Raw genomic sequence first — 25145 nt, forward strand, 5'->3', positions numbered from 1 at the left:
CTATGTCTGCCTCTTTTGAGAATAAATGTTATACCCCTTATTTTTCCAAAAGGAGAGGGGTATAATTTGTGGCTAAAACCAGGGTGCTCAGGCTGTGAAAATATCTACTGCTTAGTTGTTTCCATGTCGATTAGAGAAGGCATTTCTAGCTCAGACTCAGAGGAAAAGAAGCTCTTTATTTGTCACTGGGAAGTTCTTTGTGAGCGACTCTCAATGAGAAAGAAACAGGACCGGTGGAAACAGGGTGGGGGAAAGCCAAGTCTCCTTAATTTATTCATTGACTTTTTAGACTAAAAAAATGATCGCATGCTTGTTGCCAAAACCAGCCCCAGGGCAGGAATCCAACAAAACATCATACTAATACAAATTAGATCATTTAATTTCCAAAGAGAGACCCTAGCTCAAATGCCCTCCAGCTAGCAGTGATGCAGAGATGGCCATAGGATCAGAGGGCTGAGGCCACCAAGGTTAAGGCTTGGCCAGAGCTTCATCTGGGTCCTGTGTATGTTGTGTATGTGACTCTTATATCTGTGATGTCAAGAACCACCCTGTTTGAGGGAAAGGTGGTCACACACTGGGTGGCTTAAAGTAACAGACATTTATTCTTTCATAGTTCTGGAGACCAGAAGTCCAAAATCAGGGATTTGCGGGGCCGTGCTGTTGTGAAAGCTATAGGGTAGAATCTTCCCTGCCTCTTCCTAGTTCTGGTAATGGCCATCCATCCTGGACATTCCTTGGCTTGAGGCTGCATCACATCAGTTTCCGCCTCTGCTGTCTCTTGACCTTCTTCCTGTGTCTCTGTCCTCACATGGCATTCTCCTCCCTGGGTCTCTTTCTCCTCCTCCTGTAAGGATACCAGTGATATTGGATTACTTGATTGCATCTGCAAGGACCCTATTTCCAAATAAAGTTACATTCACAGGCACTGGGGGTTAGGAGGACTTAAACATATTTTTTGGGGGGACGAATGCAGCATTACAGGTGCTTTGTCCTGATGCTAGGAAGATGGCTCAGGGTTTCTTGTTACCAGTGTGAGGAAGTAGACAGGTTGGGGTGTTCTTGGGAATTGGGTCCTTGGAAGGAGGAGGAAACGTCAGGTGGGAGGACTTATATCTTGAAGGTCCTTTGTCCCCCCAGATCAGTGTTTTTCAAGGTGGGGACCCCAGACTGGCAGCATCAGCATCAGCTGAAAACTTGTGAGAAATATAAATTCTTAGGCCCCAGTCCAGACTTCCTAAAGCAGAAACTTTGGGGTAGGGCCCTGCAATCTCTGTTTTAACAGGTCTTCCAGGAGATTCTGATGCACAGTGAAGTCTGAGGACTGTTTTCGTAAGTTCTTGCCTTTTGTCCTCACTGTCATACTTTCTGATGGGGTTGCCCATGGATATTGGTTGGTTTGGGTTACAGTAGAAAGTTCTTTGGTCAAATGAGTTTGGGAAGTACTGTATTGGTCTGAGTCAAACAAGTTCCTTGAGTAGTTCTGAGCTTTTGATATGCTTTATGCACTAAACATGGAAAATTTCCAGGAAGGGCAACAGTAACACTGACAGATTTCATTGGTAAAAGAATCATCCTTTCTGTGTGGAGTTTCCCATTGAACTGGCGTTCTGCAGGGTCTACACTGGGAAACACTGCTCTCATCCACATATCAAGGCATTTAACAAATTTTTATGAATCACCTTCTAGGAATCAGGCCCTGTGCTGGGGGAATACATCCGTGAACAAGACATAGTTTCTCTCTCTCTCCGTGGAACTCATAGTTGCGTGCAGGAGCTTGCAAACTACGGGCTGTGCGCCAAGTCTGGCCTGCCATCTGTTTTCTGTGTGGCCTGTGAGCTAAGAATGGTTTTTGCATTTTTTAAGTAGTTGAAAAACATTTTCAATGAAGGATAAGTTATTTTATTTTAAATGTGAAATTATATGAAATTCAAATTTCAGTGTCCATAAATAAAATTTTATTGGAACAGAATCTCTCTCCTCTGTTTGCATGTCGTCTATGGCCACTTGTGCTCTCTAATGACACAGTTGGGTAGTTGCCTTAGAGACCGTACCACTTACGGCCCACGAAGCCTAAAATATTTACTGTCTGACCCTTCACAGAAACAGTTGGCCAGCCCCTGGTTTAGTAAAGGAAAGAGGCTCTGAACAAGTATTTGCAGGCACCTTGAGTGTTATGGAGGACCACAGAGAGATGGAGTTGGAGGGGGCACCAGGGAAGGCTCTCTGGAGAAAGATCTTGAGGATGAGTAGGAAGTCTGGCATATGACAGGGTGGAGATGGTTGTTAAAAGAAATAGTACATGCAAATCCGTGAGTCAGAAAGGAGGACCACTCTTTGAAGGAATGGAAGAAAGTCCAGTATGGCTGGAACATCAAGAAGGTGAGGCCAAGACTGGTTCCCTATGTGACCAGGTGCCAGGCAAAGGCCAGACTTACAAGAGCATCTCTAAAGGCCATGCTGAGGATTTTGAACTTTACCTTAAGAACAATGAGAACTAATCGAAGAGTTGAAGCACAGGCATGATATGAGTGATCTAAAGTTTGTGAGGTCTCTCTGGCTTTGGTGTGGGAATGGATGGAGGACTGGAGCAAGGCTGGGCAGCGCATAGATAATTATGAAGTTTGGCTGTCCATTGGGGGAGATAGAGTGGGTATGGAGAGAAGTGGATTTTGGACGGCTCTCCATGACATCTGTGACCCGCCCCCGCCGCAGGTTCTGTGCGCTGCTTGACAACCTAAAGAACCTGTGTCTTAGGTGCTGGGCCTGCCTCCTCTTAAACCTGTTTATTAATCAACACTGATTGCTTGTTGCACACCTACTACATATGCATTTGGCAGAGCGCTAGATGTAGAATAAGAATGTATATATACACACATATACACACAGTATGGAATATATTCTATTGGGGCACCTCTGTGGCTCAGTTGGTTGAGCTTTTGCCTTCAGTTCAGGTCATAATCTCAGGGTCCTGGGATCGAGCCCCGCGTTGGACTCCGCGCTCAGTGGGGAGTCTGCTTCTCTCTCTTCCTCTCCCTCTGCTCCTCCCTCCACTTGTGCTTGCTCTCTCTCTCTTTCAAATAAATAAATAAATCTTAAAAAAGAACATATTCCATAGATAATATATTTATATTCTATATTTATAAGAACTAATACGATCAGGTTTCTGACCTGAAGATTCTTAGCTGGGGGAGTGATGGATGTATCCACAGTGCTCAAATGTAATGAGGGCTCATAACCAGAGAAGCAAGTATTTCTCTCAGGGAACAGGAAGTAAGTGTTGAACAAACACCAGTGGGAGATACTAATTCTAATTAAGAGTTCTGGAGTGGCTTCATGGAAGAGGTGGGTTTTAAACTGCGTCTTGAAGGACGTGTAAGATTTGGGAAGGAGTGGAGAGATGATGAATCTGACATGAGCAAAGTGATGAGTTTGTGATGGTGTGAGGTGTGTGCAGGGAAGGGCTGGGGGAGCAGTGCAGGGTAGTGGAAGGCTCACCCTTTCTCTGATGGCCCTGCCTTCTTCATCTTATAACCTCCTGACGCAGGTAGAAACCGTAAAACACACTCCCTTCCCCATGACCTTGTTTATAGGCACAGCCTTTAACCTGAACCAATAGCAACTGTTGTATCAACAAGTTCTCTTGGGGGTTCTAGCCCATCCCTTCTATGGCTCTGTTGATTGCCTTTGACCTCTGCTTCGACTTCTTCCTTCTGGCTGGTGCCTAGCCCCTGGCTGTATCCCAAGACCCATGACTTTCAATGAAGTTTGCTCTGCTTTTTGGTTCTGTTGTCCAGGGCTGTGACACAGAGTCATTTGTAATCTGAGTCTTCTGTCCTGTGCCAAAAGATATTTAATAAGTGTGGGTGATGATGATGGGTCCCTTAAGAGCAGTTTGGCTGATTTATTTTTAAAGTCTTTTTAAAAATAGTGAAATAAAACAAATACATAGAAAAGTATATAAACATAAAAGTACAAAATAGTGAATAATGACGACAAAATATTTATAACCACCAACTTGGTCAAGAAATAGAATATTGCCCATATCCCCAGAAGCTTCTCTCTGTGTCCCTTCTCCTTGGCCAGCTTCTCACTTTTGATGTGTCAATGCTAAGAAATACTAACAACTATCTCTGTCAGGCTTCTGGTCAGAAAAGCAGCTGTAGCAGGAGAAGAAAAACAGAGACTTGGGATTCAGACAAGGATCCGACCTTCCTTCCAGAGCTGCCCACACAAAGGAGGTCCCACCTCCGTGAGTTCTAGGGGCTGGACTGACAGTTGCTATGGAAACGCAGGGCTTGCAGGATGACCACAGTCCTCAGATGGGCCCCTGTCCTCATTGTGGTTGTTAGATCTTCACAGTAAGACACTTGTGAGATTCAAAAGAAGTTTCCCCCTTGTGTGATCTTGGTCCCCATGCCCACCTGGTATGGCCCTCCTGAGCACAGTAGAGGGAGCACTAATGGAGGGAAAGCATGTTTCTTTTCATCTAGGGGAGATTGTGGGTCCTCAGGGGAGAATGTGAAGAACTGACAACAGTTCAGTAGTAATTCATTAGTAAACTTGATATTCAGGTTACAGGCATTTTTGCAAACTGCATTTTCTAACAATTGTCTTGGGCCCCCCTCTGATTACAGTCTGTATTTGTAGAAGGAGGCTAGTCTGAACAGGCAGGAGGGGAAAAAGCAATTTCCATCGGAAGAGAAGGCTGAATGGCTTTGCCCTCTGTTCCGGGAGAAAGGGTTGTGCCTTTTGAGATTTCAGCTGTTGCTTTACCTCCCCCAGTAGCTCCTCAGCATTTATACTGGGTGCACTGGAACTAGATTTGCAAACTCAGAATACTGGCTGGGGGGAAGGGAAGGATGCTGTCACAGGGAAGGAGCCCCTGTGTATGCAAGGCCTTTCAGCTTCCTACTGACTTGTTTTCTATATCTAATTTCATCCTGGGGCTGGACCTGCCACTTTTTCAAGTGTGCCCTGCTGACTGAGGTCTGGAGCCGGGGCAGGGGTGTGGGTGCCCCTGGGGGTAGTGAGCCGCCACGTCCAGACACTCGGTGTGCTCTGTCTGGATGGAAAACCTCCTCCGAAGCCAGATTGAATCACACCAGTTTCTAAGACATTCCTCAACCATGTTAGGCAAAAGAGTCCCCCCGCTGACAAGCTGGGGGTAGAAGGAAACCTGATATAATTTTGGAAAAACCTTCTTTGAGAAAGAAGGTTCTCAGAGCTGCTGAGCCTCTCCCCGCCGTCCAGGGTTGGAGGGGTCCCAGGCCACGGGAAGGAGATTGATGGGTCTAGGGGTGCCAAGTAGAGAGCTGAGGCTTTGCAGCGCTAGGGTGCTCACCATTCCCGACTCCTATCAGGGATCCAGAAGGAGAAACAGTCATCTGAACCAGTTAGAAATAGAAGTCCCCTCGCTTCTCCCCCGGCTGTTGAATCATTGTTATTACTTCACATTAACAGCCAGTCCGGACTATCTTGTATTTGGCTGCTGTGTTGGAAACCTAGATCCAGACCAGGGTTGTGGGAAATCAGGAGCATAGGAGGCTGAGGTTTCAGAGCCCAGCCTGGCCTCCCGAGGCGGGTGCAGAGTCAGAGCATGGGGAGGCGGGCAGCTCTGCGGAGCCCCAGACGTCTGAGCCCGGATGCCCACGCTGGGTGGCCGTTCACATTGCTCGGTCCCTAGTGCATTGTATGCCCGGTATTCTGGCCATCTTCCTGCCTCCCGAGGTCTCTCTGACTGGCTGGGCCTTGGTTTCCTGAATGGGGGTCATGTTACGCCTTGGGAAAGGTAGTAGGACCCCCTCATTGGGACCGCTCTTTTGACCTGAAGCCAAACCCCATCCCATGTTCAGCAAACGGAAGTGGCAGAAAGACCAGTGAGAGGTCTATACGTGCACACTGGATTGGGTCCTAAATCGTGGTGGAAATTTTCCTGGAGTGGGACAAATCCTTTTGTAAACAAGAACGTTCATCTTGTTTTTGACTGACCTGTCTGGGGAAGCACGTGCCTCTCCGAAGCCTCATGACATCTGATCTTGTTTGGGATTTGGTGTTTGTATCTGGAAATGTAGCTGCGCTGAGGAGTGGCAGTTAGGGAGCCGGGGGAAACGGGCCTGGGTTAGCCAGGATGTCGGTGGTGCCCGGGAAGGGGCTTGCTTTTCCAGTGGCTGCCAAGCAGCGTTTGAATGGACTCGGTCAGTACCTATCTGCTAATCGCCTGCTGTATGTCAGACGCCCTGAGCCTCGGACTTCAAGTGGCTTTCAGGCTTAATGGGGGCAATGTGACATGCATGGATAAAAGGACAGCTAAGACTGCCGACCTCTGCCTGTCCAGTGACAAAGGAGAGGAACAGGTAGTGGGGACAGGGAGAGCCGTAGGGGCTGTAGCCAGGGAGAGGACTTACACTGGCCCCCTGGGATCTGACTGAGGGAGAGCAATGGAGAAGGTGCCCCAGGAGGGAGTAGCTAGCACAGAGGTTGGTGCTGAGGAGGACCAAGTCCCGTCAGGGAAATCCAGCAGGAAAGCAAGCTCAGGGAACAGCAGGGAACGTAGCAGACAGGCCTGAAGAGCCGGCCTTGAGGGCTTCTGGGCAGCGGGCAGTGGGAGCCGGGGAGGATTGTGAGATTCCAGAAAATATGAACAGAGGGAAGACAAGGCAGAACAAAACAAAAACCAGAAGTTGTCCAATAATTCTTGCCGCACACCGTTAAGCCCCCTCTCTGTGCGAGGCAGATCCCAGGCTTTGAGGATAGGCAGTGAACAAGTCGGGCCAAGACCCCGGCCTCCAGGAGCGGACACGTCGCGGGGGTTGATGGGAACACGCACCCCCGTGGTGGATGGAAAGGGCGGCAAGCGAAGGGGATGGAGGTGGTCTGTGTCATTTGGGGCGTTGGGCCGTTACTTAGATTGTTCACAAGTTTCCCACCTTTTCACGTTGTGTTGCTTCTGTCTGTTGACGTGGCGGGCGATAGTCAACCGCAAGCAGTTCCTCCCACCTGCGGGGTGCTGGCAGGTTCCTTGCCCCCACTTGTCCCCCGAGTGGTGGTGTGGGGCCGTGGCTGCAGCGGCACTGATGCCTGGGACATCGTGTAGGTTCTGGGCACTTCCTCCTGTACTTGGAGTGAGGACTTCAGAAACTGGCAGTGAGGCTGGGGACTCAGGACCCTCGGTATCGCCCCGAGCCCTCAAAGCGGACGCATTCGCCTCTCTCCCACTCTCGTGAGGGGTGCTGGCTGAGCTGTTGGAGACCTGAGAGACCTTGTCTCCGTCCCTTGGGCCCTGCCTTTCCTGGCCCCGAGGGTGTCCCTGATGGGTGTAGCAGACACACCCTAAGCTCCAGGTAGGGGGCTGTGGCCACGATGAGCCCGGCCTCTCTGGGCCTTAACTTCCCATCTGTAGAATGAGGACTAGGTGAGCAATTCCTAGACTTTCCATGGGCTAATCAATTACACTTAAAAACACAGAGACTATCACAGGGTTGCCAGCTTTTTATTTTGAGAAGCAGGGACATAAAAAAGAAACCGTCAAATGCCAGCCCTACCATCATTGTCATTTCATTAAAAGGGCATATTAATACCCAACGAAGGAGTGATGACATAATGTCAAAGAAAAGGACAGTTCTTCCCTGGAGAGGACTGTTGGCCGTCCTTCACTGACATACCTCATTACACTGTGCTCTTGCTTTTCATTTCCAAACTCCCTCCTGGAGCAGCAGTGCGGTGTGGCCCAACCTGTGGGGTCCTTGGGACCAGAGGGCCTGTGAGCCAACCTCCCAGGATCCTTTGCTGCGGAGAGCGAGAGCCCACATGGGCCTGATCCTCTTCCTGATCCACAAGGCGGCGATGGGCTCCCTTCCTTCTGCTTCTCCCCCCCCCCTTGATCCTCTACTGTCTCCCTCTCAGTAACTCGTCTGGAAGTGGGGACATTCTAAATGGTGTTGGGCTGCTTTTCAGAAGCCGGGTGAAGGTGGGAGAGAGGAATAGTCCATGACTTCCCTGACCAGATGAACCGGTCCCTCAGACGTGAAAATGCCTTGTCTTTGGGTAGCATTCGTTTGTTCCCCACCATGCCCACATCCCTGTTTTGATTCATGTGCCTTTTCCCCCCACCAACTTGAGTCATAAAAGTTAACTTGGCTGCGGCATGGAGATTTCTGCCTCCTTTTATGAAAATGAGGGTTTTGGATTTCCTGTGGGTCTTAGTTATGCATCTCCAGTCTGTCTTGACTAGAAGCCAGCTTTGGCCTCCGCTTTGGTGAAGTGGACAGAAATGAGGTTTGCTGTTTGGAAAATAAGGATTCACATCCCGATCGGCGCTGTTAGCTGTGGGACCTTGAGCTGGTTGTTTCTGTGGCCGTACGAGTGCCTAGTCTGGCACTCAGCTGGTAATATTACCTGCTGTTTACTGAGCCCTCACCTCCTGCTCTGTGTTTGTCATGATGGCTGATCCTCACGGATATTCTCTGAGGAAGGTATCTGTGAGCCTGTTTCTCCAGCGAGAAAACGGAGGCTAGGATGAGGTTCTAGGTTGCACAGTGGGTAGGAGGGGAAGCCAGGAGGCAGACTCTGGCTCTCTGACAACAACACCCGTGCCTCCCACGCTTCTCGTGCCGTCTCTCAGCCACGTGGGGTTCTCTACAGTATGAACAGCCTGCGTTTCCTTGAAAAGGCACCCCCACCCTTCTGTGACCCTCGGCTCTTCCTTTCTGAAGGGACGGAATCAGACTGCACAAGTTCTCAAGTCCCTTGCAACTTTGACCTCTACGGCCCTGTGACCCTGAGAGTCATTTCATTAAAAAAAGATTTTTTTTTTTTGAAGGGGTTTGAGTGCTCTCCTTGAAGCAAGAAGGCATGTAAGATTGCCTTCCCATAAAATGCAAGATTCTTCCTGCAAAGAAAAGGGATTGATATGGAGCTCATGGTCCTCGCTGGGATTTGGAAGGTCACCGTGCTAACCATAGACCTTCAGAGAGCCTCAGTGCCTCAGTTTCCCATTTTCATAATGGGGATAATAGTGTCTAACTTGCAATCTTGTTCCCAGGATTCACCAACCAAGACACTACATTCAGAAAATTACATTTGTTATTAATCCTTTTGAACTTTTGGCCCTGGCTTACTTGCCTGGTGTGATTACAAATTATTCCGCAGCTAAAAAACAAATGTGATTTTTGTCTTCTGCCTCGGCCCCTGTGATATTTTTCTCGTCTAGGTGGTTAATGAGCCATTCTCCCAGGGCAGGTGCAGGCCATGTCTTTGCAGGAGAATGGACCCACTGGGACCCAGCCTGGGTCACTCTGGCTGAGGGATCAGAGCTGGGGTCTCTGCTAATACAATTCCAAGTCTCTGAGGCCTGAGTAGTGAACCCTGGACTGTCATGTATGTTCTCATTTTGTACGCTCATTGCAGGAGGAGATTATTAGTTTGCATGTGTGGAGTAGTGGCTGAGATGTATACGTCTGTCCTAAAAGTTGGTTAACTTTCAGGCTTAAGCAGCAAACGTGGCCTTTTGAGAACACATCTCGCTACGGGACATTGTGTCTCATGGGTCACTCTGTTCCTAGGTTGGAATTGCCTTCCCTGGGCCATTTCTCCAACTCCCCATCCACACACAGCATGACCAGATTTAGATGTCTGAACAACAAAATTGTGTTATTTAGAAGCCATGGGGCGTAAGATGATTGTTTCAGTAGTAGTAATAAGCAGCACTTTATGAGGAGATCCCATATCTTCCTTGCACATTTTGCCTATCCCGAGGCAGCAAGGAATAGAAGAAAAACATGGCCTTTAGTCTTAGAATAGACTGGATTTAAATTTCAGTGCTGCCACTTATAAGATGAGTGATCTTGGAAATTACTCAGCCTCTCTGAGTCTCAAGACATTCCTACCTTACAGCCTTACTGTGAGGATTGAATAAGATGGTCTAAAACTGCCAGGAGAGGACATGGCCTGTGGGTGCAGGAGGGAAGGCAGGATTTCCTGAGGGCCAGCCCAGCCTCCTCAGTCCCCGGGAGACTGGCAAGCAGCTTACAGTGTTTGCCTGACAGGGGCCAGAAAGGGCCCCCTGCTCCCCAAGCCCTTCACATTCAGGGACACATGCAAGTGAGGGGCTTGCCATCTAGACCGCAAGGTCAGGTGCTTTGCAAACCAGACAGAGCCTCAGGGAGCGTTTACACAGCCCCTTTGAATTTGAGACAAAGAAACCTGAGGCACAAAGATGCTAAGTGCCTTGTTAAAGGTCACCCAGCCTTTTTCTGCTGTCATCTTTTTTTCCCACAAAGACCTATGAAGAGCAGTTATTCACACACAGCCCAGGGGGCTCCTAGGAGTGAGAAACTGGATAGTGCACCCGGGAAGCTATACCTAAAAATGCCTGTGTTGATGAAGTGTCTTATGACCGGCGGAGAGACCTAGTAAGCTCGGGTGGTTTCCTGACATCCTAGAGCACTTGGCTTTGTCCAAGCTTCTTTTAAAGCTCTTGTGGCCTGAGTCTGTGGGTGCCGTACCCCTTCCCTGGAGGCGGAGCCTGTAGGTTTTGGCAAAGGTGATAGCTGCTGGGTAGGTTCCTCTGGCACCAACGTGGAGCCTCCTGCACATGTGGGGTCCCGGGTGCGGGGGGCGGATGGGGAGGCTGTGGGGTGCAGGGGAGGCTCTGACCTGCAAGGGAGGGGCTGGATAATTGGAACTTGTCCAGGATAGAAGCAGGTATCGCCAACCGCTTATACCAGCTCCAGGTGGGGCCCAGAGCCTCAGCTGCCCTGCTTCCCCCACCCCTGAGTGTCAGGGCTACCCCGTCTTCCTTTTCCTCCCAAGCAGAGCTCTTGCCATGAAAATCCCAGCTGGTGGTGCCCACATTATGCTTTATTTGCCTGAGCTGCTTTAGGTAATCTGTCTAATCCCTAATATGTAGGATTATCAGTACCTGGGAGAATCCCATGCTGGGCCACACGCCCAGGATGTGAAAGAGGCTGCCATGAAGGGATTTCCTCTTGGCCTGTTTGGAAGGAGTGGGGGTGTCTGGAAGACCATTCCCCAGCATTTAGGCCTGAGGCTGAGGAAGCAGGACAGTGGTCTGCATGAGGTACCGGGAGCCCCGTGTGTTTACAGATACTAACGTTCAGGCATTTCTGGGTCTTAGGCAAGACTGTGCCCCCAGAATGTCATAATCATTGCCATGAAATAAAGCATCTTTTCTCTTCCTTTTTTTTTTTTTTTTAAAGATTTTATTTATTTATTTGACAGAGAGAGAGAGAGAGCCCAAGCAGGGGGAGCGGGAAAGGGAGAAGCAGGCTCCCCGCTGAGCAAGGAGCCTGAAGTGGGGCTCGATCCCAGGACCCTGGGGTCATGACCCAAGCCAAAGGGAGATGCTTAACCGACTGAGCCACCCAGGCACCACGAAATAAAGCATCTTTTCAAAACTACAATAGGCCTATGGATTTTTACGCAGTGAATTTCAAACTTTTGTAGCCCCCACAGAAAACACTTCACTCAGACACAGTCTATCATGGGACCTTACGCAGTGAAAATGGCTCAGTGTGCAGATGCTTGGATTTTCACGGGGGCCGGGGCCTTGCCTCCCCTGCCCTCCCTTGCTGACCCCCTGGGGTGCCTCACAGACTCCACGAGGCTGGGCCCCCAGGAACAGAAAACTATGGGCTTAACCCCCTGCTTCCTCTCATTTCTCACATGAGGTCTCTGCTCAGAGAGGCTGGGTGACTGGCCAAGGCCACACAGCTGTTCTGGGCAAAGTGGGGCTAGAATGCCAGCTTCCTGACTTTCAGCCCCGAGCTCTTCAGCCCGCCCCTAGTCCTCTAGGAAGAGAGAAAAACTCCTGTTTCGTGCTCAGCTGAGGGCTGCTGCATGCGGGACTGCTGGGTCAGTTTTAAGGACAAGAGGGTTCAGGAGAGGTGGGGAGCTGCCGCTGGAGACGGGGTGAGGGTTGGGGTCCCAGGCAGGTGGAAGGGATAACTCAGTAACAGAATCCTTCAATACAGACTCCGGGAAATGAGTTTCTGATGGTGACTAGGGAAACGTGAGGACGGAGTGGGACTCCCTGTGAGACTCAAGGAGAGGACAGAGGAGAGGACAGATGGGGTTTCCAGTCCTTCCTTCCCCCACAGCCCTGAGGAAACTGAGCATCCAGGGAACACCCTGTGGTGCAAGGCTCTGGGCAGAGGCTGCAGGCGTGGGACTTCCTGAGATGCGGCTTCTCCTGCCCCTGCTGTGCTCCCCACCAACGGGCCCCAGGGACGGGGGAGGCAGGTCCCTGTCAGAGCCCAACCCTGCAGGGGCCTGAGGCCCTGCAGGACTCAGGATCGCCTGCATCTCCTCCTCCGGCCACATCTGCGAGGGCACCTCAGTGCTTAGGAGGAAGGCTTTGCGGCTTGTCAGCTTGGCCATGTTCATTTCTGATTCAATGCATTTGCTCCACGAAGGGTGATTTATGGCTCCAAGCTGGTTCTTGGCCGAGAAAGGAACCATGTGTCTCTGTCCTTGATTTAACCACCCTCTCAAGGCACAGGGACCTTGCAGAAGGGTCTCTGCGGTCCACGCGGTACCCTGGAGTGGGGCGGATTGAGTCCTCATAATGATTATAAACCTTTCATAGGCACTTTGCAATAGTCCGTAATCCTTCCACACACATGATCCCATTTGCTTCTCACGCTCTCCCTGCGAGGATGTAAGGACAGGTGTTCACCTCTTTTTGGTATCAGACAGCTGGGCTGAAATCCTGACTGTGTCTTCCTGGGCCAACTGCTTAGGCCCTCCTCGGCAACGAGTGCGTTCATAGCCTCGTTACAGAGTTACTGCAGTCATGCTCAGCAACAGTAGTCAGCGGCGGTATCGTTACTACTGATTCGTAAAACTACCTGTTCTAGATGCTGTGCGTGCCTGGAACTGACTTCCCATTTGCTGCAGCTCTCCTTCTGCCCTCCCTCCCTCCCTTCCTTCCTTCCTTTCTTCCTTCCTTCCCCTTACCTCCCTCCCTCCCTCCCTTCTTCCCTCCCTCCCTTCTTCCTTCCCTCCCTCCTTCCTTTCCTCCCTCCCTCCCTCCTTCCCCCCTCCCTTCTTCCTTCCCTCCCTCCCTCCCTCCTTCCTTCCCTCCCTCCCCTCCCTCCTTCCTTCCCTCCCTCCCTCCTTCCCTCCTTCCTTCCCTCCCTCCCTTCTTCCTTCCGTCCCTCCTTCCTTCCCTCCCTCCCTCCCTCCTTCCTTCCTTCCTTCCTTCCCTCCCTCCCTCCTTCCTTCCCTCCCTCCCTCCCTCCTTCCTTCCTTCCTTCCCTCCCTCCCTCCCTTCTTCCTTCCGTCCCTCCTTCCTTCCCTCCCTCCCTCCCTCCTTCCTTCCTTCCTTCCTTCCCTCCCTCCCTCCTTCCTTCCCTCCCTCCCTCCTTCCTTCCTTCCTTCCTTCCCTCCCTCCCTCCTCCTCCCTTCTTCCCTCCCTCCCTCCTTCCTTCCTCCCTCCCTCCTTCCTTCCTCCCTCCCTCCCTCCCTTCTTCCTTCCCTCCCTCCTTCCCTCCTTCCTTCCTTCCTTCCTGCACACCCTTGGCTCCTGTCCCTCACCAAGATGGAGCAGGTGCTTCTGCGGAGCTCACAGCATTGTGCTGTTGAGGACACGGCAGTGAACTAGAAAGAAATGTCGAGTCTTTCCCTCACGGAGCTTACAGACAGTAAGAGAGGACCGACGTTGGCAGGCTAGTGGTATCAATGCTCTGAGGAGGAATAGAGCAAAGGCGCGGGGTGGTGGTGGTGGGGTGTCACTTTCAACAGGGCGGGCAGGGAAGCTCTCAGTAATAAGGTGACGATGACCTGAGAATGGTGAGGGAAGTAGCCGTGGGGCTCTCCAGGGGCAGGGGGAGCAGCCAGTGCAATTAGCCCGAGATGGGAATGGGTCTGGAACATTCCGGCAGCACAAGGAGGCTGATGCGGCTGGAGAGAGTGAGTGAGTGGGAGACTTGTAGGATGGCGGCAGATTGGGTGCGTTGGACTGTGTGAAGGCTGTGACTTGTCCTCCAAGTGGGACGAGGAGCCACAGGAGGGTGTTGGAACAGCACCAACACAATCTGACTTATATTTTTTAGAGTAGTTTTCCTCCCAGATGAGCTGTTTAAGCCACTTCCCAGATCTGGAATGAGGAGCCGGTGTCCAGAGAACTGAGATGAAATCAAACCCGAGGCAGCCTTGGAGCTTCTGGGGGCAGCCCCAGCAGGGAGCTGTGAGGAAATTCTGAATTCCTCCCAGCAGCTGACCCCCCCATTCCCTCTCCAGTCACCCAGCAGGTGTGGTGCCCAGGGTGGCCTTGGCCCCAGCCTCAGCCGACAGGTGTGGGTGCGAGTGTACCCTGGGGTGAGTGAGCCCAGCCAGGCAGCAGGTGCGGTGGCAGCTCACAGGAGGGTGGGGCCAGCACAGTGGGCCACCTGGCAGGACTTGGCAATTCCAACATCCTGTTGGGGCTCAGGGAGATAATGGGGGCCCTGCCCTGCAAGATGCAGCTGGGCGGGGATCTGAGAGTTGAACCATGTGTTCTGGGAGGCCTGGCTTTGGGGTCCAGGACTCCTTTCTCCAGAATGGCATTGCTTCCTGTCCGAACCAGAAGACAGCAATGCTGCCGTCAGCGCGCCCCGCCCCCCCAAGACAGTTAAGTGCTGTGCTCCACCTTATCAGATCACAAGGCAGCACTCATTGGTGTTTATAGAAGAGGCTTTGAGAAATGAACTGACTTCTTCAAGGCCATCCAGAAAAGCTTGACTTGGATTTGAGTATTGTGAGCCTCTGGGTTCTTCCTACCACACCACAAACCTGAAGTTTGTAGGATACTGGGTCCAAAACAGGAAGGATGAGAGACAGAGAGGGGGCCCAGAACTGAGGACTGGGGGTTGTGGAGTCCTGGGATTAGAACGGGCTTGCTCTCCAGCACTGGGCCAGGGCCGCTCCCATTGCTGGGGAAAGCCAGGCCCTTTGAAGACAAGAAAGGTTGCTTCCTGCCGTGGCCCCTCCACCTGAAGCCTGGCCCAGGAACACCCAGACTCCAGGTTGCAGGCTGGTGCAGCAGAGGGATGTGCTTGGGAGTGGCTGGTTCCTTCAGGCTGCATTTGAGGGGATGCATCATCTTGCCCAGGAGGCAGCAAGGATAAGAGCAAGAGAGGCGGCTGGGGGGGGGTGGTTACTCCTGGCTGGGCTGGGGGGCACTGGGCATGTGGCTTCCCCTCCAGCCCGCGGTGCTCTTATGTGTATAATGAGGAGGGTTGGCATCCGAAGGGTTTACTGAGGTCCCTTCTGACGCTTTAGTGTTTGATCTTATGATTCAGGAGAAATGCCTGAGCATCCAACTGACGTGTGCTCTGTGTAGTGAGCACCAGGTGCGTGTGGTCTGGTCAGGCCCTTGGCCACAGATGACAGAGGAGGCCTGAGGCCCTCCATGGCCACGCCAATAGGAAGTCACTGAGGGGAATGCTCGAAGGAATAGGGAGAAGGCACAGCAGGGGTGAGGCCGGTGGGAGAGTGCCTGAATGAGCAGGCAGCAGGAGGGGACTGGTCCACTGTGCCCTCAGACCCCTGGACCCGCATCCTTGCCCTGCAGCCCTGCCCACCCTGCCGTCTGGGCACTGACATTAGATGTCCCGTGCTGTCTGCACGAGGGAGCTGTGGCTTGTTTTATGGAAGACTCTGGTAGAGAGGGCAGGGCTGGAGGGAAGAGTGGCCTCCGAAGTAAGACTGAGCCCCTTTATCAAGGAGGTGGCTGTAGCCAGGTCTGCATCTTCCGGGACACACCCCCAGGCCCTACCCTGTTTTGTTCTTTCCTGCTCCTTCTTCCTCCACATTCCTCTCTTCTCCCCAAGGCATCTTTGTCTCCATTTCAGAAAATCTCTGGTGTCCTGAGGCTGGGGTAGCTGGAGTTATAGCTTGTGGGGTCTCTCTCTCTTTCTCACTCACACACTCACACACACAGGGGGACATGCACACAGTGGTCTCCCTGGAGGATGAGTGGGGATCAGGGCCAGGTTTCTCCTGATACCAGGGAGCCTGCCTGACCCTGCTCAGGAGGCCTCCCGGAAGGGTAGCTGAGTCCTTCTCTGCACTGGGAAGTGGAAGTTTTGATGGATGCCTACTTTCTGGGTTCAGAACAAAGCACCAGTCCCCACTGTACCCCACCCCTCCCCCCAGCAAGGTCCTGGAGGCATAGGAGAGAGAGCAGTGTCCTGGGACCCAGGAGGCAGCTTCCCTCGGGCCCTCAGTCTCCTCATCTCTAATGGGAGGCTGATCTGATGGAGTTCAGAATCAGAAGGGATCTAAGAGGCTACTTGGTCCAGGGCCCACTCTGTGTAGGAATCCCTGCCCCCACTGTCCTGGGGGTGCCCCGCAGCTCCTGCTGGAGCCCCTCCAGAAGTTGTGGTGCCTTCCCTCCCAGGTGCCCATTGCCTCATTGAAAAGTCATAGCTGTTAGAACCTATACTCGCTTATCCTCCGTTCTGTAATTATTTATTAAGGTTTCTCTCTGGGTCAGTGTCCCGCCTAGGGTCATCAGCGTCTCTCTCAGGGCCACCGATCAATGTGATGGTGCAGTTTTAACTGATTATCTTTGGAGGCAACCAGTCCCAGCAATGGGGGCTCTGTCTTGGCAACCATAGCTGCCTAGCCCCAGGCCAAACACTGTACATCGTTGATCTGACGTAAGCTTCGCCACCATCTTGATGGGGTGGGCATGCCGGTCCGCATTTATATGGAGGAGGTGAGGCTCATGAGCTTGTCAGTGGCAGAGCTGACCAAGCTTCGGCGGGCTGTCTGCCTCCAGCCCTCTCAAGCTCTGTGCCTTCTTCTGAGAAATACCTGCTCTCAGTTACCCTGTTTGTGCAATGAGGATAACTCCACCTGCCTGTTGGATTATCATAAGCTCTGAGTAAGGTCAGGCATGGAAAGCACTTAATTTTTAGTTCTGCTTGAGAAATGGTGGCCAGTCACTATTATACTGTCCTTACCATTCCTTCCCTGCCGTGTGTCTCTGCAAGGACACAACGCCCCTGGGCCTCTGCCCTCTTTTCTCCAGAGCGTGGGGTTGTACCTGCTGCCAGCGAGGGATGCTTTGGTTGGAGTGAGGTCAGAGTGGAGGGGGGCTTGCCCGCAGGCCAAAGGTGGCTGCCCTGGCCGGCTGGCAGCACGCTGTGCAGAGCTCCGGCCTCCTTGCTGTCCTGCTCCCCCAGACCTGCCTCCCACATGTGGTAATTAAGCCCACAGCATCTAGTGTCAGCAAATACGAACACGGGCATTATCTTTCTTTAGTCTGTGTTTTTCCTTGCTTATCATAAAGTAATTAAAATAATGAATGCCTTGTAAAACAATAGTTAAGAGGGCTGGCAAAAGGGCATTATCTGCAATACACCTCTTGTGCTCTGAATTATTGATGCATTGAAAGCACCGTGACTGGGGCGGACTCACTGGCTCCTGGCCCTTTCCATGCGGCTTCTCTCCTCCAAGATCTGCTGGTCTGCCAGGTGGCTGTGGGGCCTGAGCCTCCAGGGCTGAGGGCAGCCTGTGGCCATGGACCAGCTCTGACACGTCGCTGGGGGGGCACTGCTTGGAAGGAGACACAAGAGCCTCTGATTTGAGGGCTTTGCCCTGCCCCGACCTCGCCCTTGTCCACCCCCAGCCCCTGGTTCTGAAAGAAGCGGGTGGTTCTGTCCTGGGTGAAGGGAAACACTGGGAAAGAGCTGGGGGTTCAGATCCATATCCCATTTTAGATCAGGGCAGGGATGATTAAGCCATGTCAGCATGATTAGGGACAGGGGTTCTCAAAGTGGGGTTCCCGGGTGGGAAGCATCAGTATTCTCTGGGAACTTGGTAGAAATGCAGGTTCTGGCATGGGACCCAGCACTCTGTTTTAACAAGGCCTCCACGTGGTTCTGATGCCCACTTGAACTTGAGAATCACTGTTTTCGAGGGCCAGTGGCTCAAGGAGAGGTGGGAGGTGGTGGGACTAATGAACTGAAAGTGTGTTGTATGCCTTTGGGCACTGGTTAGTCCTGTCAACATCTATGTGGCAGGCCATATTTTCCCCCATCTTATGGGGGGGGGTGTCCCATGGGGCATGAGAGCTGAATCTACACCTGCAGTTCCTGAGGTTCATAGTGAGGCCTCTGGATCAGGGCTGTTGTGATTTTCAGGACACCCAGCTATGCAGAATCTCCACATGGTGAAGACTCAGGGTCCTAACAGGCCACTGAGACTGGCCTTAGGTTGCTTGGGTAGCAGACTCCACAGTGTCAATAGGTGGCCCCCGAGTGTGCCCACCCTGGGGCTCCCCCACCACAGGCCTCCTCTTAGACTATTCTAGCTCCCTGGGGCCTCATATACTTAGAGAGACAACATGAGCACCTAGTTCTGCTGATGCGCCTTCTGGCTTCCCAGCTTCCCTTGAACCCATGGAGGCCAGAAGGGGAGAACCCTGTGTCAGGAGCAGCTTCCTGCCTGCCTGCAAATCCCCAAGAGGATGACTCATCCTGTGCATCTCATCTCTGTTTTCTTTCTTTTTTTTTGGATTTTTTAAATTAACATATAATGTATTATTTGTTTCAGGGGTACGGGTCTGTCCTTTCTTCACTCTGCCTTACCCCCACTCACTGCAGATGAAGGTTTTCACCTCTGCCTTGGTTTCTCTCCCTTGCTCCAACTCACAGTGATCCCCAGTGTCTGTTTGCTTTGAAACTTAATTCTAAGCTTTTAAATGCTGAACATAATTTGCCGGCATCTTTTTCTACATCTATACTTGCAAAAATAATCTCAGTGGATATTTGAGTAGGGGGCCCAGTTAAATTTAAATTTTATATAATGAATATATTTTTAGTATAGCTATGTGTCATGTAAAAAATTTGTTGTTTATCTGAAACTCAGTTTTCTCTGGGTGTCCCGTATTTTGTTTGGCAATCCTAGGCCCAGTGAAGGGCTGATACTCATAACCCTTTTTATTTATTCATTAATGTTTATTGAGCCACCTATATGCAAGTCACTCTTTTAGGCCCTCAGGATGCCGGAGTTGGTAGGGGGTGGCAGACTATGAATGAAAAATAAAACAGAAAAGGTGGTGCTGTTGGAAGGCAGAACTGGAATTTTAAAAGGGTAGCCAGAGAAGATTTCATTGAGCAAAGACTTGAGGGAGGTGGTGGGAGGGGGAAGCTTTGACCCCCTGTGGGAGAAAAGAATTCTAGGCAGAGGGCACATTGCATACAAAAGCATGCAGTTTAGGGCCCCAAGTTGGCCTCATTTATCTAAAGAAATCAACCTTGTTTCCTCAAGCATGTTTTTAGCCATGAAGGGGAATTTATTCTCTTCTGTAATTAAAAAGCTCTGGTGTGGATTTCAGGCACAGCTGGATTCAGGTGTTCAAATGACATCAGTATTCTGTCACTTCTCCTAGTTTCCTCTGTGGTGGCTTCATTCTCAGGGAAGGATTACCTTTCCTACTCTTTCCAGCAAAAGTCCCAGGCTTGAGGTGTATTGGGTTGGCATGGGTCATGTAACCGTCACTGGCCCAGTTGCTCTTGCTTAAGGGATGGGATGGTCCAATTAATCCGTCTCTATTCCTGGAGCCATTGTGGGCCTTCAATTCCTTTTGAACTACACAGATGGCGATGAGGAGATGGGGATTTTCTTAAGAAAGATAGGGCACTCCTGTGAGCAGGATAGGAAACCTGGGCAGGTGGAGACCACAGCATACCAACCTCATCTCCTTTGTAGTTATTCCATGACCCTAGACAAGATGCTTTCTCTCCTGAGTTTAGTGATTTTTTATCCCCCTTTAAATGGAAAGAGAATAATTTCATTCTTTCTTTCACAAAGATATTTTAAGAGAAAATAAAGAAAAAATTCTTAAAAAAAAAAAAGATTTAAAAGAAAATCAAAGGCATCATGCATCCCATCTCCCTGCCCCTTGTACCTTCAAGCCAGTTCCCCCATCAGCCAGGACCCTTCCAACTTTGATTCTTTTGGGTAGGTTGTGTTTAATGAATTCAGTTGGTTCCTATTCTCAACCCTGTTCTCTCTGTTGCCAGGAGGCGCAGAAGATTAACAATGGCTCAAGCCAGGCGGATGGCACTCTCAAGCCAGTGGACGAAAAAGAGGAGGCAACGGCAGCCGAGGTCGGCTGGATGACCTCCGTGAAGGACTGGGCGGGGGTGATGATATCTGCCCAGACACTGACTGGCAGAGTCCTGGTGAGTCCCCAACTCCCTCTTCCTCGGCGAGGCCTGCTGTCTGGTCCATGATGCCTCTGCTTAGAGGGACACCATGTTTTCCGGGGCTTCTCCAGGCCTCCGGCTATTGGGAAGTGGGGGGTGAACAGTGGGTCATGGAGTAGAGGCCGGGTTCTCTGTGTACATGAGCCAGTGGTTTGAGGGGTATCTGCAGAGTGGGCCAGCATCTGGGGCAAAGAGGGTCTGTTGGGGAGGATGTAGAGCATTTCCTCTGCCAGCAGCATAGGTATACACATGCATGCACACACAGGCATGCACACATACATGAGCATGCACACGGACGCACACGTACACAGCTTGATAATCTTGGAGAGGAGAAGGGAGTCGAAGAAATGTGTGCTCAGAATTCTGCAGAGAGCTCATAAAGGATAAATGCCAGGATCCAGAGAGTTCTCTTGGCTCTCTTGGGTCTGCTCTGGGACAGGAGTTCCCCTGAGAAGGATGCTGCATTCCAAATGATTTCTTGTTACAGTTCTGGAAGCTGCCCTTCCTGGGCCTGAAGCTGGGGCTTGGTCAAGACTCATTTGGCTCAAAGAATGAATGGGAATGTCCTGACAGTTGGGTGAATCAAAGATCAGGCAGGGACATTGGAAACCTTGATGTTTCCTGGCAAAAGCTCAGTAAGGAGGTGACGAAAGGTGTAGGGAGGTGGTGAAAGTTCCACCCATCAGAATCCTTCTTGGAGAGAACTCTACGTTATGTTTGCAATGAATATCTCACAAACTGCTTGAGGGAGGGGAGAAGACACTGAATGTCATGCTCGTGTCACAAAAGTGGTGGCCAAACAGCCTCCCAGGAGGACAAGGTTCTATGAACTGAGGGAGCTTTCAGGAGCCGAGCCTTCTGGAGAGTCTGGATGCGAAGCTGTGGCTGATGTTAATTGCTGGCGACATAGAAAAGGGAGAAATTTAAAGCTGGGGCTTGGGAGAGGAGGAGAGAGGAACCAGTGAGGCCAGTTGCTGCCTGGAGCAAGACAACCCGGGTCGGTAGGACCAGGAGAGACCTGGTGGCACGGAGCGTCTAATGAGCAAGTGAAGGTGGCTTGCTGCGGCTGTGCCATGTTACCCCCACCCTCACCTCCCCGCAGAGTCTTTGGTAGAGGCTCCATTGCTCTTTTGTGCTTGTGTAAGAGTGGATTCTGTGTAGGAAGCTTGTGGAGGTTGAATTCCGGGTCTGGGCATTCGTGTGGGAGGAAATGCAGACAGTGAATTCTCTACCTGTGGTAGTGATGGTGGACGAGGATCAGCAGACACTTTGGTTGCCCAAATGTGATGCCTGTCGCTTCCACGTGGCCACTGTAGACAGCCCTAATTATCTTCATCAGCATCAGCCAAGAGTTACCGAGGATGACTCGGCTAGGTGTTTTTTCCAGCCCTATGGAAAACAAGGAATGATCTAATTCCATTGCACCATGGACGGAAGTTATTGAAGGAGTGTCTGGAGGAGAAACGCGATGAGTACAAGCATTGTGTGGGTGTGCGTGGGGGGCACTGAGCATGGGGACATAGGGACCATCAAGCAAGCCTTCGTGGCAGTTCACAGAGAGGAGAGCCTTTGAGCTAAAACTTCCGTTTCAAGATGAACTGAGCCCATGCTTGATGACAGAGAAGATGTCAAAGATAAAAGCTTGGGAACAAGAAAGGGACCACTTAGTGGGCCAGAAGCTGAGGAAAATACCTAAATAATAAACAATAAGACAGAAAGCATTTGAGTTGAGCTTTGAACTGTGAGCTAGCATCATGAATGTCCGTTGAGGAGAGGGGATCATCCCAGAGGGAGGGAAGGGGTGGCGGAGAAAGAGCACGGCGCGGAGGGAGGCCCAGGTCATGAACACAAAGCCACCCGAGGGGACGGAAGCCTGGGAAGGTGGGCTGGAGACAGCTTGTCAGGTCTTCAAATGCCCAGCTGAAGAAGTTGGACTGAATTTTGTAGGGAAAGGAGATTTTGAGGGAGGGGCATCACGATGGGAGGTTGTGCAGAGAGAAATACAAGCGGACAGGTGGAGGGTGGATTGGGGAGGTGGGAGCTCGAGGGGCTAGGGTCAGTGAGGACCATGCGCTCTGGTGCTGGGGACAGGCCACCAGCGAAGCCGCTGCAGCAAGGCCTGAACGAGCCCCACCCGGTGCCGGCAGGTGGGCGGATGTGCTTTGGAAGCAGAACTTACAGGCCAAGTGCACCAGTAGGCGTCTTGATGCTCCTGCTCACGGTAACATTCTTGAGAGCCTCTTGTGAGACAGGCACTGTGCGAGGCCCTATACATTATGATCAGGTTGAAGGGCGAGGGCCATGTTGTATTTGTTCCCTATCGCCCACTTTGCCGTTGGGCTGTAGGGGTTCATTACAAGGAAGCAAGTGAGCCAGTCTTATCAATGAGTTCATGTCTGTCTTACAGTCAAGAAACCCAAGGCTTAGGAAGGGCAACACCTGGCTGAAGAATATGCAGCCTCAAGTGACACCACCGGGCTCGGACCTGCAGGCCTCTGGACTCCCCGTCTAGTGCTCTTTCTGTGTCATTACTTCCCAGTTGAAGATAATGCCTCTTCTTTTTCTAAGCCACTGTCAGCCGTTGCTTCAGCTGTGACATTTTGATATTACTGTCTGAGCCAATTAGGTCCTGAGGTGGTTTGGCCTGATTCTCTTAACATTTGCCCAGAGGAGCACCATCTGCCTCAGCCTCCCGTGACGCCAGCTTCTCTCTGAAGGTCTCCTTGGAGAAAATCCTGCCCAGGCCGCCCTGGCTCACTCAGAGCAGAGCAGGCCCCGCCGCACAGAGAGCAGGCGTCTGGGAGTTCCGGGCACTGCCTCCGGAACAGGCCTCTCCTTCAGGAGGAGGCAGGGCTTTGCTCTGAGGAGGGAGCAGATCTCACATGGAAGTCTCAGTGCGCACGAGAAAGCAGCTCTGCCTGTTCAGAACCCAAGGATGTGTTTGTCTTGAGCTGTCCAAATGTTTATCCTTGCAACAATGGGACTGAAGCAAGACTAGACATCCAGCTGTTCAGAGTTTCCCTATTCAATTTTTAATTTTTTCTTTTTCTTTCTTTCTTTTTTTTTTTGACACATGGCTCAGGAGCTTGGCCTCCACACCTGGGCCCCTTTCTTACCTGTCTCGTTGTCATAGGTGAGAGTCTCAGAGCTGGGCATTGTGGGTAAGGCCCAGGTTGGAGAGGATTCCCCAAGACAACCCCAGCACATCTGTAGATACACCTGCTGTCTGGGATCTCTCGGACGAGCCCATGGTTCATGTAGTAAGTGCTTATTTCTCACCTGCACCAGGCACACTATTCTGGGTCCTGGGCATAAAGCCACAAACGACAGAGATGCTGGGTGTGAACTCTTTATATTGATAAACTAGATATAAAGTTGTAGAGCTCCGTGTGAAAAAGGATAAATGATAGTCACCATTCAGCAGGGCTTTAACTTCCCACCTGGAGCTTCGGCTTCAGGTCTCAGAAGAGCCTGCCTTGTCTCCCGCTGTGGCACTCAGGCTTAGCTTCCAGGAAAGAGCAAGACTGGACAGAGTCTCTGCTTGGAGCGCATGGCTGAGGGGTTCTGCTTCCAAGCGAGTGCCAGGCGGGCAACGGTTGTGGCTTCCTTTTTTTTTTTTTTTTTAAATTGCAGATATTTATTATTTTCTGATTGTAAAAGGGGGTAAATGCTTATTTCAAAATTTGGGAATATACTGGAAGAATTGGTGGAAAGTCCACTTTGGGACGTGGAGCTGGCCCACGCTACAGAATGTTCGGTGTAGCTGTGAATGCCGTGGAGATACCCCCCAGCTGTTTGGGTGTTGCTGGGGCTTTGTTCACCACACCTCATGTTATCCCTTTTATGCACAGACTCAGGAGATAGGTGGTTCTTTGTGCCAGGGATTGCTGTGGTCTTCCTGGTGGACCTTCCGTGAACACTTTAAGCTGGGAAAGGGATCATGGCCCTCTCCTCGTAGTGGCTGCTATGAGCCAAGTTCATGGCCCACAGAAAACACACAGCATCTCAGGATTTGCATTCTACACGTTCACATCCCCCTGACTTCATCTCTTTGTCTCTTGGCTCATTTTCCCTTTGTCCTGATTTTCTTACTCTCCTCCTCACACTTTACACGTATGTGGTTATATGCTCCATTACTGTTTGGTGAGCTAATTAAATTTTTCTAAGAATAAGGCGGTGTGTATAAATAAAGAGGGCAAGAAACAGAGTAGGCTTTTGTATTATTTCGTTGTACTTTACAGAATCAGAAGCCAAAGTCAGTGGTTAATAGTTAGTCTAGTTCAGGGTCAGTGAGGTGTTCTGTACGGGGTCAGATAGTAAAGATTTTAGGCTTTGCAGGTCATAGGGGCCCTGTCACAACCACTCAACTCTGCCATTGTCATTTGAAAGCAGCCGTAGACAATACACAGGTGTGACGTGTTCCAATAAAACTTGCCAAAAACAGGTGGTGGGCCAGATTGTTGTTCATGGCCATAGTTGCTGACCCATGATCTGTTTAGTTCCTTATTTAGTAAATAAAGAAATCAAAAGGCAGAAACTGGAAGAACTTCCCTAGGAAGGAATTTTCTAAGGTAAATAGAGCACAAGAGGGACAGTACCAGAGAACCCATTTGTAATGAGGAAAATTATAGACACACACACGACCTAAAGTAGACACACACACTCACCCCATCTCTGTGAAGCATCTTGTTTCTGAACATTCATGTTAATTCCTGTATTGATCTCCGAGTGGCTATCTCTTTAAGAAAAAACTACGTCTCGTGGCCAAGAATGGCCACATCTCAAGGTGTAAGCTGGGTCTACATTGCCTGGGCCGTACCCCAGTCCCTTTACACAGTCAGTGCTTTGTGCTTCTCTTCACAGACTGGTTTTGTCCATACAATGATCAGCTCCTTGAGCAAAGATAGAACTCTTAGAACTGCTCTT

General features: G+C 50.9%; 1 protein-coding gene across 21 annotated transcripts in view; it reads left to right on the top strand.

The window, feature by feature from the left end:
- The window catches only part of KCNMA1 (potassium calcium-activated channel subfamily M alpha 1), a 721733-nt gene that overhangs the window by 196131 nt on the left and 500457 nt on the right, over positions 1-25145 (top strand). For all 21 annotated transcript variants that reach the window (XR_013449725.1, XM_078077542.1, XM_078077543.1 and 18 more), the window contains exon 2: positions 20034-20195. Coding sequence is in view for 20 of the 21 variants with exons in the window: in XM_078077542.1 (XP_077933668.1) it covers positions 20034-20195 (162 nt within the window). In the remaining variant the exon portion in view is untranslated. The remainder of the gene's footprint in view (positions 1-20033; positions 20196-25145) is intronic.

Source organism: Halichoerus grypus, chromosome 7 (assembly GCF_964656455.1).
Source record: "Halichoerus grypus chromosome 7, mHalGry1.hap1.1, whole genome shotgun sequence".
Classification (NCBI taxonomy): domain Eukaryota; kingdom Metazoa; phylum Chordata; class Mammalia; order Carnivora; family Phocidae; genus Halichoerus; species Halichoerus grypus.